The sequence below is a fragment of the Coenobita brevimanus genome, chromosome 13 (assembly GCF_032717465.1).
Source record: "Coenobita brevimanus isolate Jiangsu-jjx chromosome 13, ASM3271746v2, whole genome shotgun sequence".
NCBI classification, from domain to species: domain Eukaryota; kingdom Metazoa; phylum Arthropoda; class Malacostraca; order Decapoda; family Coenobitidae; genus Coenobita; species Coenobita brevimanus.
The window spans coordinates 48,967,137-48,981,497 of record NC_136966.1 but is presented as its reverse complement, the minus strand read 5'-3'; the positions used below and the strand labels follow the sequence as shown (position 1 = coordinate 48,981,497).

General features: G+C 38.0%; 1 protein-coding gene across 1 annotated transcript in view; it reads right to left on the bottom strand.

Annotated features, from left to right (window-relative positions):
* LOC145415676 (uncharacterized) overlaps positions 1–14,361 on the bottom strand; it is a 561,483-nt gene that overhangs the window by 435,190 nt on the left and 111,932 nt on the right. Inside the window, exons 19-23 of the mRNA XM_080284894.1 lie at positions 11,751–11,925; positions 10,950–11,120; positions 9,175–9,300; positions 2,970–3,053; positions 1,916–2,046 (exon numbers count right to left, since the gene is read on the bottom strand). Of these exons, the coding sequence (XP_080141020.1) occupies positions 1,916–2,046; positions 2,970–3,053; positions 9,175–9,300; positions 10,950–11,120; positions 11,751–11,925 (687 nt within the window). The remainder of the gene's footprint in view (positions 1–1,915; positions 2,047–2,969; positions 3,054–9,174; positions 9,301–10,949; positions 11,121–11,750; positions 11,926–14,361) is intronic.

The following is a 14,361-nucleotide window of genomic DNA, read 5'->3' as shown; positions in this document are numbered from 1 at the left end:
TTTAACGAAATTGGGCTGCTGGTTAATGAGTTGCAACAAAACCAATTTTTAACACTGTTTATCTCAAAACATTGATTTGGCACATTCACTGTTATTTGGCTAAACACCTCATATGTTCCTCTGTACAAATTTCATCCAACCAACTTGATCCCTACCTTCATCACCTTCCATACCTCACTTTCCCACACACTAATTTACCATTCACCCACCTTCTTCTTGGGCTACCATGTCTCCTCTGACCTTAAACCTCAATGACTTGCCAGGTATACTTGTTTCACTTCCCCTGTAACTGTATGTTGCACCATCTCACACCACATAGAAACGAAAGAGCTGCGATGTGGCTTTCAAGTTTCCCTGCTTCACTGTCAACACAAAACACAACTCACGAACAGTTCAGTGTGCCCAACTGTAATACAACCCCTCACACAACAACACATTACTCATTCAAAGCACCACATTCTAACAGTACAGTCAATACTACAAGATCTCTCAAAGCATCTGGCTAAAATTGCTGGTTTCCATCAGTACACTTGGTTCCTGTCCAGATGAGCCAAGGGCAACAATAATAGCAACAATCCTTTTCCTTAAACAGTACATGGCTACACTTACACCTTTCCATTCCTCAGGCACTCTCTTTTGTATCCAGGCTAAACAGTTTCTCATGTTCAATATGTAACTGCCTCCCCTCCCCACAACAGCATTTTCCACTAACACCATGCACTCCTAGAGCCATTTCTGTATGGAATTTTTCACTGCTGAAGATACCTTTCCTCTACGTATCTCTCCCTCCACACCCAGCCTTCCTTCTCCTTGTTCTAACTCTCCCCAATCTGATACCACAGATTCACTTTCATTTACTGTATTCAACAACTGGTTGAAATATTCTCCTTATCTCTCCAGTATCTCCCGTCTTTCCACTAACATCCTGCATCCATTTCCTTCCCTCCTCTGCTACTCTCATTTTCAACCCTATCCATTCTTCTTTCCAAAACAATTTCTTATTTTCTTGTCATTTGCTACTGAATTATTTGTCAAACTCCTCAACTACTCTACTCTGACTTTCTTTTATCACTCTTTTCATTTTCCTTCTTTTTACCCTGTACCCTTCACTTTCCTTACTCTCTGTTACTTCAATCTCCCTGCTCCCCAGCCATTTACTGCATGCTCATCTCTTCACATCCATTGCTACTCTCACTTCTTCACTTCATCAAGCTGTTCCTCGGACCCCTCCACCTCTGCTCAGCACATCACACACCTCACTGCATGCTGCACACACCACTTTCTTTAATATTCTGTACTGCTCCCAATTCACTAACCTCAATTACATTTTCTTCCTGCAACTCTTTATCTATAGCTTCTCCACTCTGATCACTTCAGCTTCTACCTGATTATTCTTTTTACTGCATCATCTGGTGGTGTAGAGGGATGCTAATATGACCAGATGTATGCACTGCCAGGTTATACAAACATCAATTCCCTCCTGATCCCTGCAGGAGAGCAGCAACTTCAACCTGCCATCTACTGGATTCACGTTTCTGATAAGCTTTGGACCACAACAGAAACAACAGCTTGACTACCTTACCTTGCATCCATAGTTAATGCTTCTCAACTACAGTACTCATCCACACACAGTATGTCAATTACTACTTCTGCTCCACTACTCTACCTTGTATTCTTCTTTTCACCCTCTATGTATATCTGTACATCAGTCTGTGTTGAGAGAAAGTATTTATAACAACCAACTTCCTTCTAGCAAAAATGTCCTATAATCCATTCATGTTCTCTTTCAATCCTGGCATTCCAAAACTGACACCTATTCCATTCTCTCACTACAAACTTTTGCATTCAAATCACTCACTAGAATCCCCTCTTCTCTTGGACTGAGTGAGAAAAAAAAAAAAAAAAAAAATCTTACTTGTTCTCATATTCTTTCCACCTCTCTGGAATCTGGTCCAACTGCGAGGCCATTGTACCAATGCGTGTCTGTAAGTCTAACCACTGGACTGTACACCTCTGGCAGTCTTCTATCAGTCCTCTGTCTTCTTTCTGGAAACATTGTATTTGAGATTACTGTAAAAGATATAATGATTTAAAACACACTACTGTGCATACAGCAGCTGTGCAAAAAAACCACATCTTATTACCAAGTGCTTAATCTTACTTCCTCCTTCTGTAAGCAGTTGCTGCTGGTAACTACAGAAATATGATAATGCTACCATTACGCAACACATCAAGTAACTGTGGTTACTCAGAACACAACTTCAACACTTCCTTTACTTAAAGAGAGAGGTGGTAAAACTCATCTGAATTTTACAAATTCATAAGAATATTCTACTGAAGTATCAGAGGAACTGGAAAAGACTGTTCCTCTTGGGTGGTCTATTTATCCATCCACCCATCCATCATGCAGTTCTGTGCTGGTCCATTATAAGTTTTTACCGATAATATTCTGCGTGTGACCTGGCTAACAACATAGTACAGAATACTGTACTGTCGCATATACAGTACATAGTCCCTTTCATTTCTACGCTATCTCCTTTAATCCTTAAAGAGTATGCTAATTTGCAATTTTTGCTTGGTTTTAACTAGTCCTCTTTCTTTAAGGGAAGAGGTACAGTAAAAAACTAACTAAAACTTGATTTGGAAAAAAAAAAAAAAAAAAAAAAATCTTTCATTTGCAAAAAAACATCAAGAACATCATTGCAGCTTTCATCAACTTCCAATGGACAACAAGATAAAGTAAAGTAAAATTTGGCCATTCTGAACTGAAAACATTAACATATGAGACCAAAGGGAAGATGAGACCTAACAAAGGCAGTGCAAGCTACCTTTACTGTTCATTGGCCCAACCAAGACCGACTGGGGTGATAAGAAACCTGTTATATACAGTACAGTTCATTTTAAAACAAAAAGTTTGAAGGTCACATGACATCCCCTAGAATACAAAGTTAATATTACTGAGCTCTTACCTTCTTTGCATACTCCTGACTTGACTGGTCCATGTTGTCCATCAGCTCCTCTACACGTGAAATTAACTGCTCAGCAAAAAACTCCTGAATACAAAAAGTAATAACAATCATTATCCAGACTCTACTTTTCACAACAGGAATATAGAAAAACTCAGTATAAACATTATCATCCTTCAGGTTCTTTGGTAAAGCTTATTATTTAAGCCAGTGGTTCTCAAACTTTATGGCCTGCAACCTCCCAGTTGTGTTTGCAGAGACTTACAACCCCTCCCATCCCCCAAATCTGACACACACACACACACACACACACACACACACACACACACACACACACACACACACACACACAGTTGAGGCGCCAGATAGGCAAGAATTACGACACACTGCTCTGCGCTTGGCCAACCATGGCCAAAACTGGCCATACCTAAATAGTATCTTTATAAGAGTCAAGCTCAGTACTAGGGTAAACTAAATGATGTGCTAATATAAAAGAGGAAGTTTAAGGAAAAGTGTTGTTCAAATAACAGAATACAGCATATTAGTGCAGGAATGTGCCGAGCAAGCTCATCAGCTGTTTAGTGTTTAGTCTGCTGCATGCAGCAAGGAATGCATACTTGTAAGTAGAATTTTTCACTTGGTATCACAATATGACCACCATCTTCAGTAAAGCAAATCTGGAAGGAGTTAAGAAAAGGGATAAAGGCAGAAAGCAGGATGATGGAACTGGTTGAAATGGAGATGGAAAATAAGCTGGAAGAACGGGTACACAGATTAGAGAAGGCATTTGAGAATGAAATGGATGAAATTAAGAAGCAAATGCACATGCAGGAGGAGGAAAATGAAAAATTAGTAAAGGAAGTATACAAGAAAGACACAACAATAGATGAGCTGTCAGCTGAGGTGGGTTTACACAGAAGGAATATTAGTGAAATGGCAAGCACAGCTGTAAGCTACGAGAGTATTATGGAAGAGTTCAGAAATGATACAGAGACAATTAGGCAAGCAAGCAGTCTGATAGATCAGAGCAGTGATGTTGGAGAGAAGATAACCCAGGCGAATGAAGTGATGCAAAGCTAGAAAAATGACGTGGAAACAATATATGCTGAGATGGTGAAAGTAAAGAAAAACATTGAAACAAGAGTAAAAGAAAAAAGCATTAAAAAGGAAGTGAAAAAAATAATCCAAAACAATTCAAAATTAGTCAAAGATTCAGCAGATATAAATAAATCTACAGTAATCACTGGGAGAAAGAAATAAAAAACAAGATTTCAAGGGACAAAAAGGAGATGACAAATGTAATGGGCATACTGATGGAAGTATCAGAGGAAATCTGTAATAAAGACACAGAGGAACACAAAAGGCTAGGGAAATATGAGAGAAATAAGTCAAGGCCACTGAAAGTAACCTTCCAGAGTGTAAACACTATGGAGGAGATATTAAAAGATTAAAACAAACTTATGGAAAAAAAGGAATTAAAAAATGTATGGATAAAAAGATGGCTAACTCAAGAGGAACTGGGATTACTAACAGAGAAGAGGGAAGAGGCAAAAACAAAGAACGAGGTAAGATCAGAGGAAGAGAAGAACACATTTTTTTACAAAGTAATTGGATTGCAGGTATGAAAGTGGTACATAACCAGGAGAGAATAAAAGGGAGGAAGGTAGTAGACCCAAGTCATGACAAGTATGCAAACAAGATGATTAAGTTGATGTACTCAAATGTCGATGGAATGGCATTAAAATTATTAGAGATAAATGATTATATCAAAGAAAAGGAACCACATATTTGCCAAAATGAAACAAAATTAACACCAAGGATATCAAATGATACCCTAAATTTAGAGTAATACAATACATGGAGATTAGATAGGAACTGAAAAAAAGGAGGAGGAATTATAATATTAATTAAGAAAAATCTAAAAGTCAAAGAAATAGAACTAGATATACCCTCACAAGTAGAACTGATTGCAGCAGAGATTAAAACATCTGAGGGGAAAATAATTGTGGCAAATTTATACAAGCCACCCAGATCAAACAGCTAGGAAAGAGGTGAACATGAAGACCTGGCAGAGAGAACAATTCAGAGTTTAAGACCATTACTACACAGAATGGAGGAGAAATCTGAGAGAATTATATTAACTGGAGACTTCAATACAAACATAAATTGGAATACTCTAGATATAAAAAGCCAGGAAAGCTGTTGGGACCAAAAGCTCTTGGATCTTGTTCAGGAATTTTTCCTAACACAACATGTAAAGGAAAGCACCAGAAAAAGAGGACTTGATGTACCATCAGTACTAGATCTTATATTTACTTGGCAAGAAAATGGTATTGAAAATATAACGTATCACCCTCCATTCGGCAACAGTGACCATGCAGTATTAAATTTCAGCCTCAGGATTGCATATGACATACTAAACAGTAATGAAAATTACAAAAGGAGCCTAAACAACAAAAAGGGCAACTATCATGACCTAAAGAAATACTTCTTAGAAACATTTTGGAAAAAAGAGCTTAGAGGACATGATTTAAATGTTATATATAGAAAATTCTGTAAACTTTATGAAACAGGAGTCCAAAATCACCTCCCTCAGCACAAAGAAGCAGAAATGAAAATAGAGAAAGGGTTTAATAAAGAATGTAAAAAATCAAAAGAAAAAAAAGAGACGTTGTGAAATTGAAGCAGGAATGAAAATAGTGAAATGGTTTAATAAAGAATGTAAAAAATCAAAAGAAAAAAAGAGACTTGTTGTGGAACAGATACAGAAGACACAATAGTGAGAGGGCATATAGCAACTATAAACAGACAAGAAACGATTATACAAGAGTAAGGAGAGAAGCCCAAAGACTGTTTCAGGAAGACACCATAAATAAAAGTATTGATCAACCAATGTTATTTTACAGCTACATCCGAAGCAAAACCAAAGTAAAAGATAAAATACAATCCATTACGGATGAGGGGATCATCTATACACAAGAGAAAGATATTTGTGAAGCACTATATAAGAATTTCCAATGTTTTTACAGAAAAAAATAATTTTGAGAGGGATGATATGGAACATGCATGCCCACACATATTACCAGATATACAAATATCAGAAAAAGAAATACAGGAGGAGTTAAATAAATTAGACAAAGGAAATGTAAATGGTCCAGACGAAATTTCATGTTGGATGCTACATGAATGTGGAAGGATTCACATAGACCATTATCTTTAATATTCAAGGAATCCTTGGGTCAAGGTAAACTACCTGTTATCTGGAAGAAAGCAAACATTGTTCCCTTATTCAAGAAAGGGAATAGACAAAATACACTCAACTACCAACCAGTATCACTAACCAGTATTGTAAGATACTGGAGAAGCTGATATGAAAAGTTTGGGTAAACCATCTAGAAGAACACACTATGATAACAGAAAGGCAGTTTGGTTTCAGAAAGGGAAAATCATGTATTACTAATCTATTAAGCTCCTATGACAGAGTTGTAGAAACATTATAGAAAAGAGAAGGGTGGGTGGTCAGTAGCTATCTAGATTTCAAGAAAGCATTTGACAGTGTACCACACCAATGATTTTTATGGAAATTGTACCATCAAGAAGGAATCCGAGGCAACTGTACTGTTGGATGCAAGATTTTCTCAGAAAAAGGGAAATGAGAACAGTACTAAGGGGATATTACTTACCACTGAGGGAAGTAACTAGTGGAGTTCCACAGGGCTCATTGCTGGCACCAATTATGTTTTTAGTGTACATAAATGACATAGATAGTAGCACTGGATATGAAAGCTATCTAAATATGTTGGCTGATGATGCAAAAATACAAAAGAGAATTACTAACACAAACTCTTGTAAAGAGCTACAAGAAGAATTAAATAAACTTCATGAATGGAGTAATACAAGGCAAATGGAATTCAGTGTGGACATGTGTCATGTAATCAAGTTTGGTAAAAGTGGGAAAAGATCAGATTGGGATTATATATTAGGAAGTAAAATCTTACACACAGCAGAAAGAGAGAAGGACTTAGGTGTGATTATCAATAACAGACTATCTCTGGCTGGCCACATGAGTGAGAAGGTATGGAATATGTACACCCTGCTTGCAAATACGAGAATAGCATTCACATACATAAATGAAGACATGCTGAGAAAGATAACATCTTTCATCAGACCAACCCTGGAGTATGCATCAACAGTCTGGAATCCTCATCTGAAGAAACACATAGACAAGACTGAAAAAGTACAAAGGGCCGCTACAGGATGGATACCAAGCTTAAGGGATCTAAGCTGTGAAGAAAGACTAGAAAAACTGAATCTACCAACACTAAAGGAGAGAAGGAAAAAAGGAGACATGATTATGCTATATAAATGCATATCAGGGAATGAGAAAATAGACATAAATGAATATATAACCTACAGGGAAGCATCAGCAAGAGGACACTGCAAAAAACTGCATAAAAAGAGAAGCGATAGTGACGTAAGGAAATTTAGTTTCCCAAATAGGGCAATTGATCAATGGAATGCACTGCTGAATGAAACAGTGTGTGCCAAAACAATTCATAAATTTAAGGAGATGTATGATGAAAATGGTTTAAGACATGGGACAGTACGAGCTTGACTCATTCCTGTAAAGAAACAATTAGGTAAGAACACACACACACACACACACATTTATTGTTTAACGGCATGAGAAGAATGCTTAGTTCACATATCTTTTCATATTCATACGATGTCACTGTCATGTACATTCACTGTTTTTCATTTGACCTGGAAGTAAATAGCTTTTCAGAGGGAGTGTCATCAACTGTTTAGAGAATTTTCATAAACTGATGAGTTATTGTTTCATGGCCTATGAATCAGTCACTGTTCCATTTTTCAGATACGGCCAGCTGATTATAACTACACACACACACACACACACACACACACACAGGGCTCAGTGCTGGCACCAATTATGTTTTTAGTATATATAAATGACATAGTATATATAAATGACACAGACAGTAACACTGGAAATGGAAGCTATCTAAATATGTTTGCTGATGATGCAGAAATACAAAGGAAAATTACTAACACAGATTCTTGCTGAAAGCTACAAGAAGAATTAAATAATCTTCATGAATGGAGCAAAAAATGGCAAAAGGAATTTTATGTCATGTAACTGAGTTTGGTAAAAGTGAAAAAAGACCAGATTGGGATTATAAGTTAGGAAGTTTAATCCAACACAACGCAGAAAGGGAGAAGGACCTAGGAGTGATTATCAATAACAGACTATCTCCGACTGACCACGTCAGTGAGAAGGTATGTAACATGTATACAATGCTTGATAATATGAGAACAGATTTCACATATATAGATGAAGACATGCTGAGGAAGACTATATCATTCATCAGACCAACCCTTGAGTACGTGTCAGTAGTCTGGAATCCTCACCTCAAAAACACATAGTTAAGACTGAAAAGGTACAAAGGGCAACTATAAGATGGGTATCAAGCTTGAGGGATCTAAGCTATGAAGAAAGACTAGAAAAACTTAATCTACCAACACTAAAGGAGAGAAGGAAAAGAGGAGACATGACTATGCTATATAAATACATCTCAGGGAATAAGAAAATAGACATAAATGAATATATAACCTATGGGGAAGCATCAGCATGAGGAAACTGTAAAAAACTACATAAAAAGGGCGGCAATAAAGACATAAGGAAATTCAGTTTCCCCAATAGGGCAATTGATTAATGGAATGCACTACTGAATGAAATAGCATGTGCCAAAACTATTCATAAATATAGGGATATGTATGAAAAAAAATGGTTTAATACATGGGACAGTACGAGCTTGACTCATTCCTGTAAAGATACAATTAGGTAATGTAAGAACACACACACACACACACACACACACACACACATAGACCTGGTGGCTTACAAACTGTTACTGTGCTACACATTTGTATGCTTTTATGCCTTACTCAACATAAATGCTGTGGGCAGGTGCCACATCTAGTCAGAATGGTACCAAAGTATCAATAAACTAATCTAATGCCAGACATAAAGGTTCTTCAAAGTACAGCCACTGATTAGATACCTATGATAAAAGAAAACAAGCTTTCAAAATTTAGGCATCAACATTAAAGATTATTTTACTTTATTCAAATACTGTACACACATCTGGAGGGCTGGTATTAAGTCAACTCTGTAACTAAAACTTACCTCATGTCTTCTTCTGATAGCTTCTACATTTTCATTCTTGTTGTAAGCATTCTGCTCACTGCTCAATTCCTTCTCAATATCACGCACATACATATGGAATGTATTTTCATCCAAGCGGAATTCTAACTGTAAAGAGAATGACCGAAAACTTGAACGTCAAACTGGTAAGGGATGATGATGATAATGATGATGATTTGTAATACAAAGTTTGTTATATCATATAAAATTTCTGATTAATCAGGGATCCATTAATGTGTCATCCCAATTTAACATGAATGATGACACTAAACCAAAGATATTTCTAATACTGTGCTACTACTGTAATGTATCTCATGCCACTCTCTTTATATATATGATGGTCTTGGAGAATAATGATAGGGTAGATGAAGTATCAAGAACCATCTTAGTTTATACAGTATGTATATATATCTGGAATGAGCTCTCTAGGTAGGGCAGTGAGCCCTTATGTTTCGTGCGATTTGGGTTCGCCAATTTACCTTTTGCAGAAAAGTCCAAAATTTCCAAGACTTATGTCTCATGATCAAGAATTAATCTTTCGCGCTTCTGTCTTCCTTTCATTCATTCTTTCCTTGTCCTTCTGCCTATGGGCAACTTTACACTCCCTCTTCTGTCTTTCTTTCCTTCATTCTTTTCTCTTCCTTCTGCCTGTGGGTGACTCTACACTGAGTGACAAGCCAAATGGTTTCCTGTACACCAGGAAACCATTTACTACGCTGGGTGGTAACCATATAACCAAATTTTGGCGCCTGGTGGTTTAGTGGGTAATTATTGCGCTCCAATTGGACTGAGTCCGTGAAGGTTTATATTCATGGGTTGGTTGGGGTTGATTGCTCGTGTAATACCATTCAGGGATGAGTGAGGCTGGTCACTCTCATCTTAAATGTCAGGACCAACTGCCCAGCCCCGGGCTCCTACGTTCTTCATGGGGCAATGTAGGATTAGATGATAGATAGATAGATAGATAGTCAATATATGGGATGCCGGTGAGTGAGGCAATCATCAGCTGTTGTCCGGCATGTTGTTTCACAGTTTCTGCCAGCTGTGAGACTATGTGTATGGTGCTCTGGTAGTGATTGCAGCAGCGGTCACTTTTTTTTCCCTTCCCTTCGTTCAGCTATTGTTCTCATGTGGTCTACCTGTACTGTATTATGGCTTCCTCTTCATTCACTGGAGGACTAGGTAATAGTGCTGATGGTGAAATACTGGGAAGTTCAAAAGACGGAGGCAAGAAGAGAAAAGAACATCGTGAGTATCGAGTCGGTGTGAAAAAGAAAGAGTATTCAGTAGAGGATGAAATGAAGATTTTTCTGGCTGGTGATCTATTTATTTAATGTTTCTTACCATTTTTATCATACTGTTATTTTGGTATCTTGTTTTGAGAATTATATCTCAAAAGTGAGGAAAAAGTGACTTTGGGAGGGGCTCTAGAACCAACTGAATTTTTTACCATTGAATTAATACTTTTCGGTTCGTGAAATTCTGGTCTTGTGCCAACCTCATGGTACCAATTAGATGCGAAACTTAAGGGCTCACTGCATTATCAGATGTACTGTATTGTACAGTCCTGATCAAACCATCATCAAACTACAACTCATCAGTTCCATCAACAAGTTTATCAAGTATCCTTAAATTCATATGGGCAGAAAAAAAAAAAAAAATTTAAAGTATCAAAGATGAGAGAGAGAGAGAGAGAGAGAGAAAGAGAGAGAGATTCAACTTTCCAAAATGCATATAATCTAAATGAAGATAGTTACCTTAAGTAAATGAAGTGGTGCATGACACATTACATCGTCCCATCGGTTCTGTATACTCTTGATGGCTATGTTTATAGCCTCCTGTTCAGATTCTGCCACATACTTTGCTAAGTCCTGGCCACAGGTTATCACTTTCAGAAGCAAATGCTCTGGAGCATTGATGAAGAAGTCCTAAAGCAAAAAATAAGTGTACAATGGAAATGTATTATGATGCCTGTACCATAATTTCTTACACATAAATATGCAACCTTAATAAGTTTTAGCCAAAAAAATTTTGGCTATTCTCTAAATTCACATTCCTTAGCAAACTGTATTACCTTAACTGACCATGAGGCACCCAGATTTATCTAAGATTTTGTCAATGCTAATTGCAAGCTAAGAAAAAAAAAAAAACTGTACTGTATTGCACCATCAAAATTTGATTTGTGGGAAGGGGGCAACATACCTCTAAAACTTAGTTCACTTTTTGCATTTCAGGATGCTCACAAACTAACACCATTAATCCTTATGTTGGGTGAACTTTTTGTTGAAGGCAAAGTCATAACTGAAGTGATACAGAAACTCATTGCTGAGTTTGTAATTTATGCCTGCCTGAGCTCAGGCTGTTTCTCTCTCAGGGAATGGGTACCATCACAGCTTTTTGGGAGAAACGTGCCTAATTTCAGTAAGAAGGAACTGTTCTATCGTTTGAGACCAGGTTCTGATAATGACTTCTAATTTTACCACAGTTTTTCATACATTTACTAGATAAATACAAATCTACTACTAATGCAATTCTTAGAAGTTCCATGGGATCTTTACCTTATGGGATTCTAGGTAACTCTTTGTTGTGATAGCTTTTTCCTGGAACAACTTCTCTGCAGTTGATATCCACTCTGTGACCTCTGACTCACACTCCTTGAAGCACTGCCAGCATCTAATGCTCTCACTCATGCGAGTTTCCCATCTAACTGATGCTGATGTCACCTCAGTGAATCTGTAATGAAAAATATACGTGATAACATTTGGTAGGGCAACACAAGACAGCAGAGACTATGACTAACCTGAAAGCTCAGACTGACAGATTATACTATCTCCAACCTATCCCAGTTTTCAGTGACAGTGGGATGGACAAGCTCCTGAAATATGAAAGAACCAACTGCTTGTGCAGTTGGGCAGAAAAAACATTTTTATCCCTGCCTTAATACAAGTGGATGGAAAAGATGTAAATGTGAACAAAACATACACAGTACACTCTCAGATAAGCAGGGCAAATCAAACTCAATTCCAACTTTAATCAAGTCCTAATTAACCCTCTCATTACTTCCACCAAGGAGGTCATGTTAAAGCCAGCATTTGTTTGTTTGTTTGTTTGGTCTGTTTGTCTGCTAGCAGGATTACTCAGAAAGTTAGAAATGGAATTTGCTGAAATTTTTTGGAGGGTAGGGTATGGGCCAAGGAACAATCCATTAGATTTTGGTGGTAATCTGGATTACCATTTGCATCTAGGAATTTTTTAAAGGGTTCTCTACCATTGGGGGATAGTGGCAATTTCAACATTTTTTCTTCTAACTTGATAAATAATGCCTACAATGCTTGCACAAAAATTACATGATAACATCTCCATAAGAACTACCACACACCCTGCCCTGGCGCGGGTTTGCAAATTTTGCATTGCTCTTGTTTTCGGTGAGTCACAGACGAAACAGAGAACAAAAAAACAGGTACAGTACCATCAAGGCAAGTTTATGGTACAAGTTTTACAAGTGACAATATGGGGCTCCCCCTCAGTTTCTGAGCCCCTCAAAATATCTCTCTCTCTCTCTCTCTCTCTCTCTCCAGTAATTTCTCAATTATCCGTCATAATAGAGCCAAAGGCATGATGGGATACAAGCAATGTCCTCTACTGCACCCATACCCTATCTATACCCATACCCAACCTATATGTACAGTGAACCTCCTAATTCTGGCAGTGCTCTGCAGTCTTTTGGCTGTTTTTAGACAGCAAAACACACACTGCAATATGCAATAATCTAAAAAAGGGAAAAGAAAAAACTACTACAGTAATATGCACAGTACCCCTCCTAATTTTGGCAGTGTTCTGCAGTTTTTTGGCACTTCTTATACATCAAAACACACACTGGAATATGCAATATACAGTAAACCCTTCATATGTCAAACTATTTGGGGCTCCTGGGTAGTTTGACTTACCAAATTTTCCGACTAACCAGAAATAATTGCAAAAATTTTTTTTATCTATCTATCTATCTATCTATTGCCAGATGCTTTAATCCAGTACGGGGTGGCCACAAACAAATCGCCTCCAAATCGCCCTGTCCCCCGCCATTTCACTGCCCTGCTCCCAACTCACACCCCCCTCTCTCATATACCTCTCCATTCAATCCCTCCATCTCATCCTTGGTCTCCCCCTCCCACTCCCCCCCTCCACCTCACTCATATACACTCTCCTCATCAGTCTCTCACCCTCCATCCTCTCCACGTGGCCAAACCACCTCAGTGTGTTCCTCCTAACGCTTCCTATCACATCCACTTCCACACCACAACGCTCCTTTATATCCTCATTTGTCAGCCTGTCTCTCCATGTGACTCCACAGTCTCCTCTTAAATAACTCATTTCCATTGCTCTCACTCATGACTTCTGTCCTTCCAACAACGTCCAAGCTTCACTACCATATGCTAGAGTTGGTAGCACAATACTGTCATGTAGTAACTTTTCCACTTCCATGCTCACTTCCCTGTATCTTATCACTGCTTCCAAGGAACCAGCAACCTTTCTTCCTTGTTATACTCTTTCAAGCACTTTACCCTCCAAACTTCCATCCTTACTTATCACACTCCCCAAGTACTTAAACGTACCCACATTTTCCATCTCCTCACCATCCAACATCACTGTACATTCATTGACATCACTTCTCTTGAAGACCATAACTTTACTCTTCCCTACATTCACCTTTAGATTCCGTTTCTTACACACTCTCCCTAACTCGTCCACCCAACCCTTGCAGCTCCTCTTTATCTTCACTTGACAAAATAGTATCATCTGCAAACAACAATACAAGGAGTTTCCAAACATTACCCTCTCCCATTAGGGCCACTCCAACATCTACTACCCTACCTTGTATCTCTTTTATCACCCCATCCATATACAGACTGAACAACCACAGAGACATGACACATCCCTGTTTCAATCCAACCTTCACATAGAGAAATTCACTCAGTTCACCGTCCACATGCAATGCAGCTGTAGCACCCTCATACATACTCTTCACAACAACTTCCCATCTACTCCATATATTCTTAATACTTTCCACAATCCTTGTCTGTCCATCGTCATATGCTTTCTCTAAATCCATGAAGGCCGCATAAAACTTTTTTCCCTTCTCTGCAAACTTAACCACTAAAGATCTAAGAA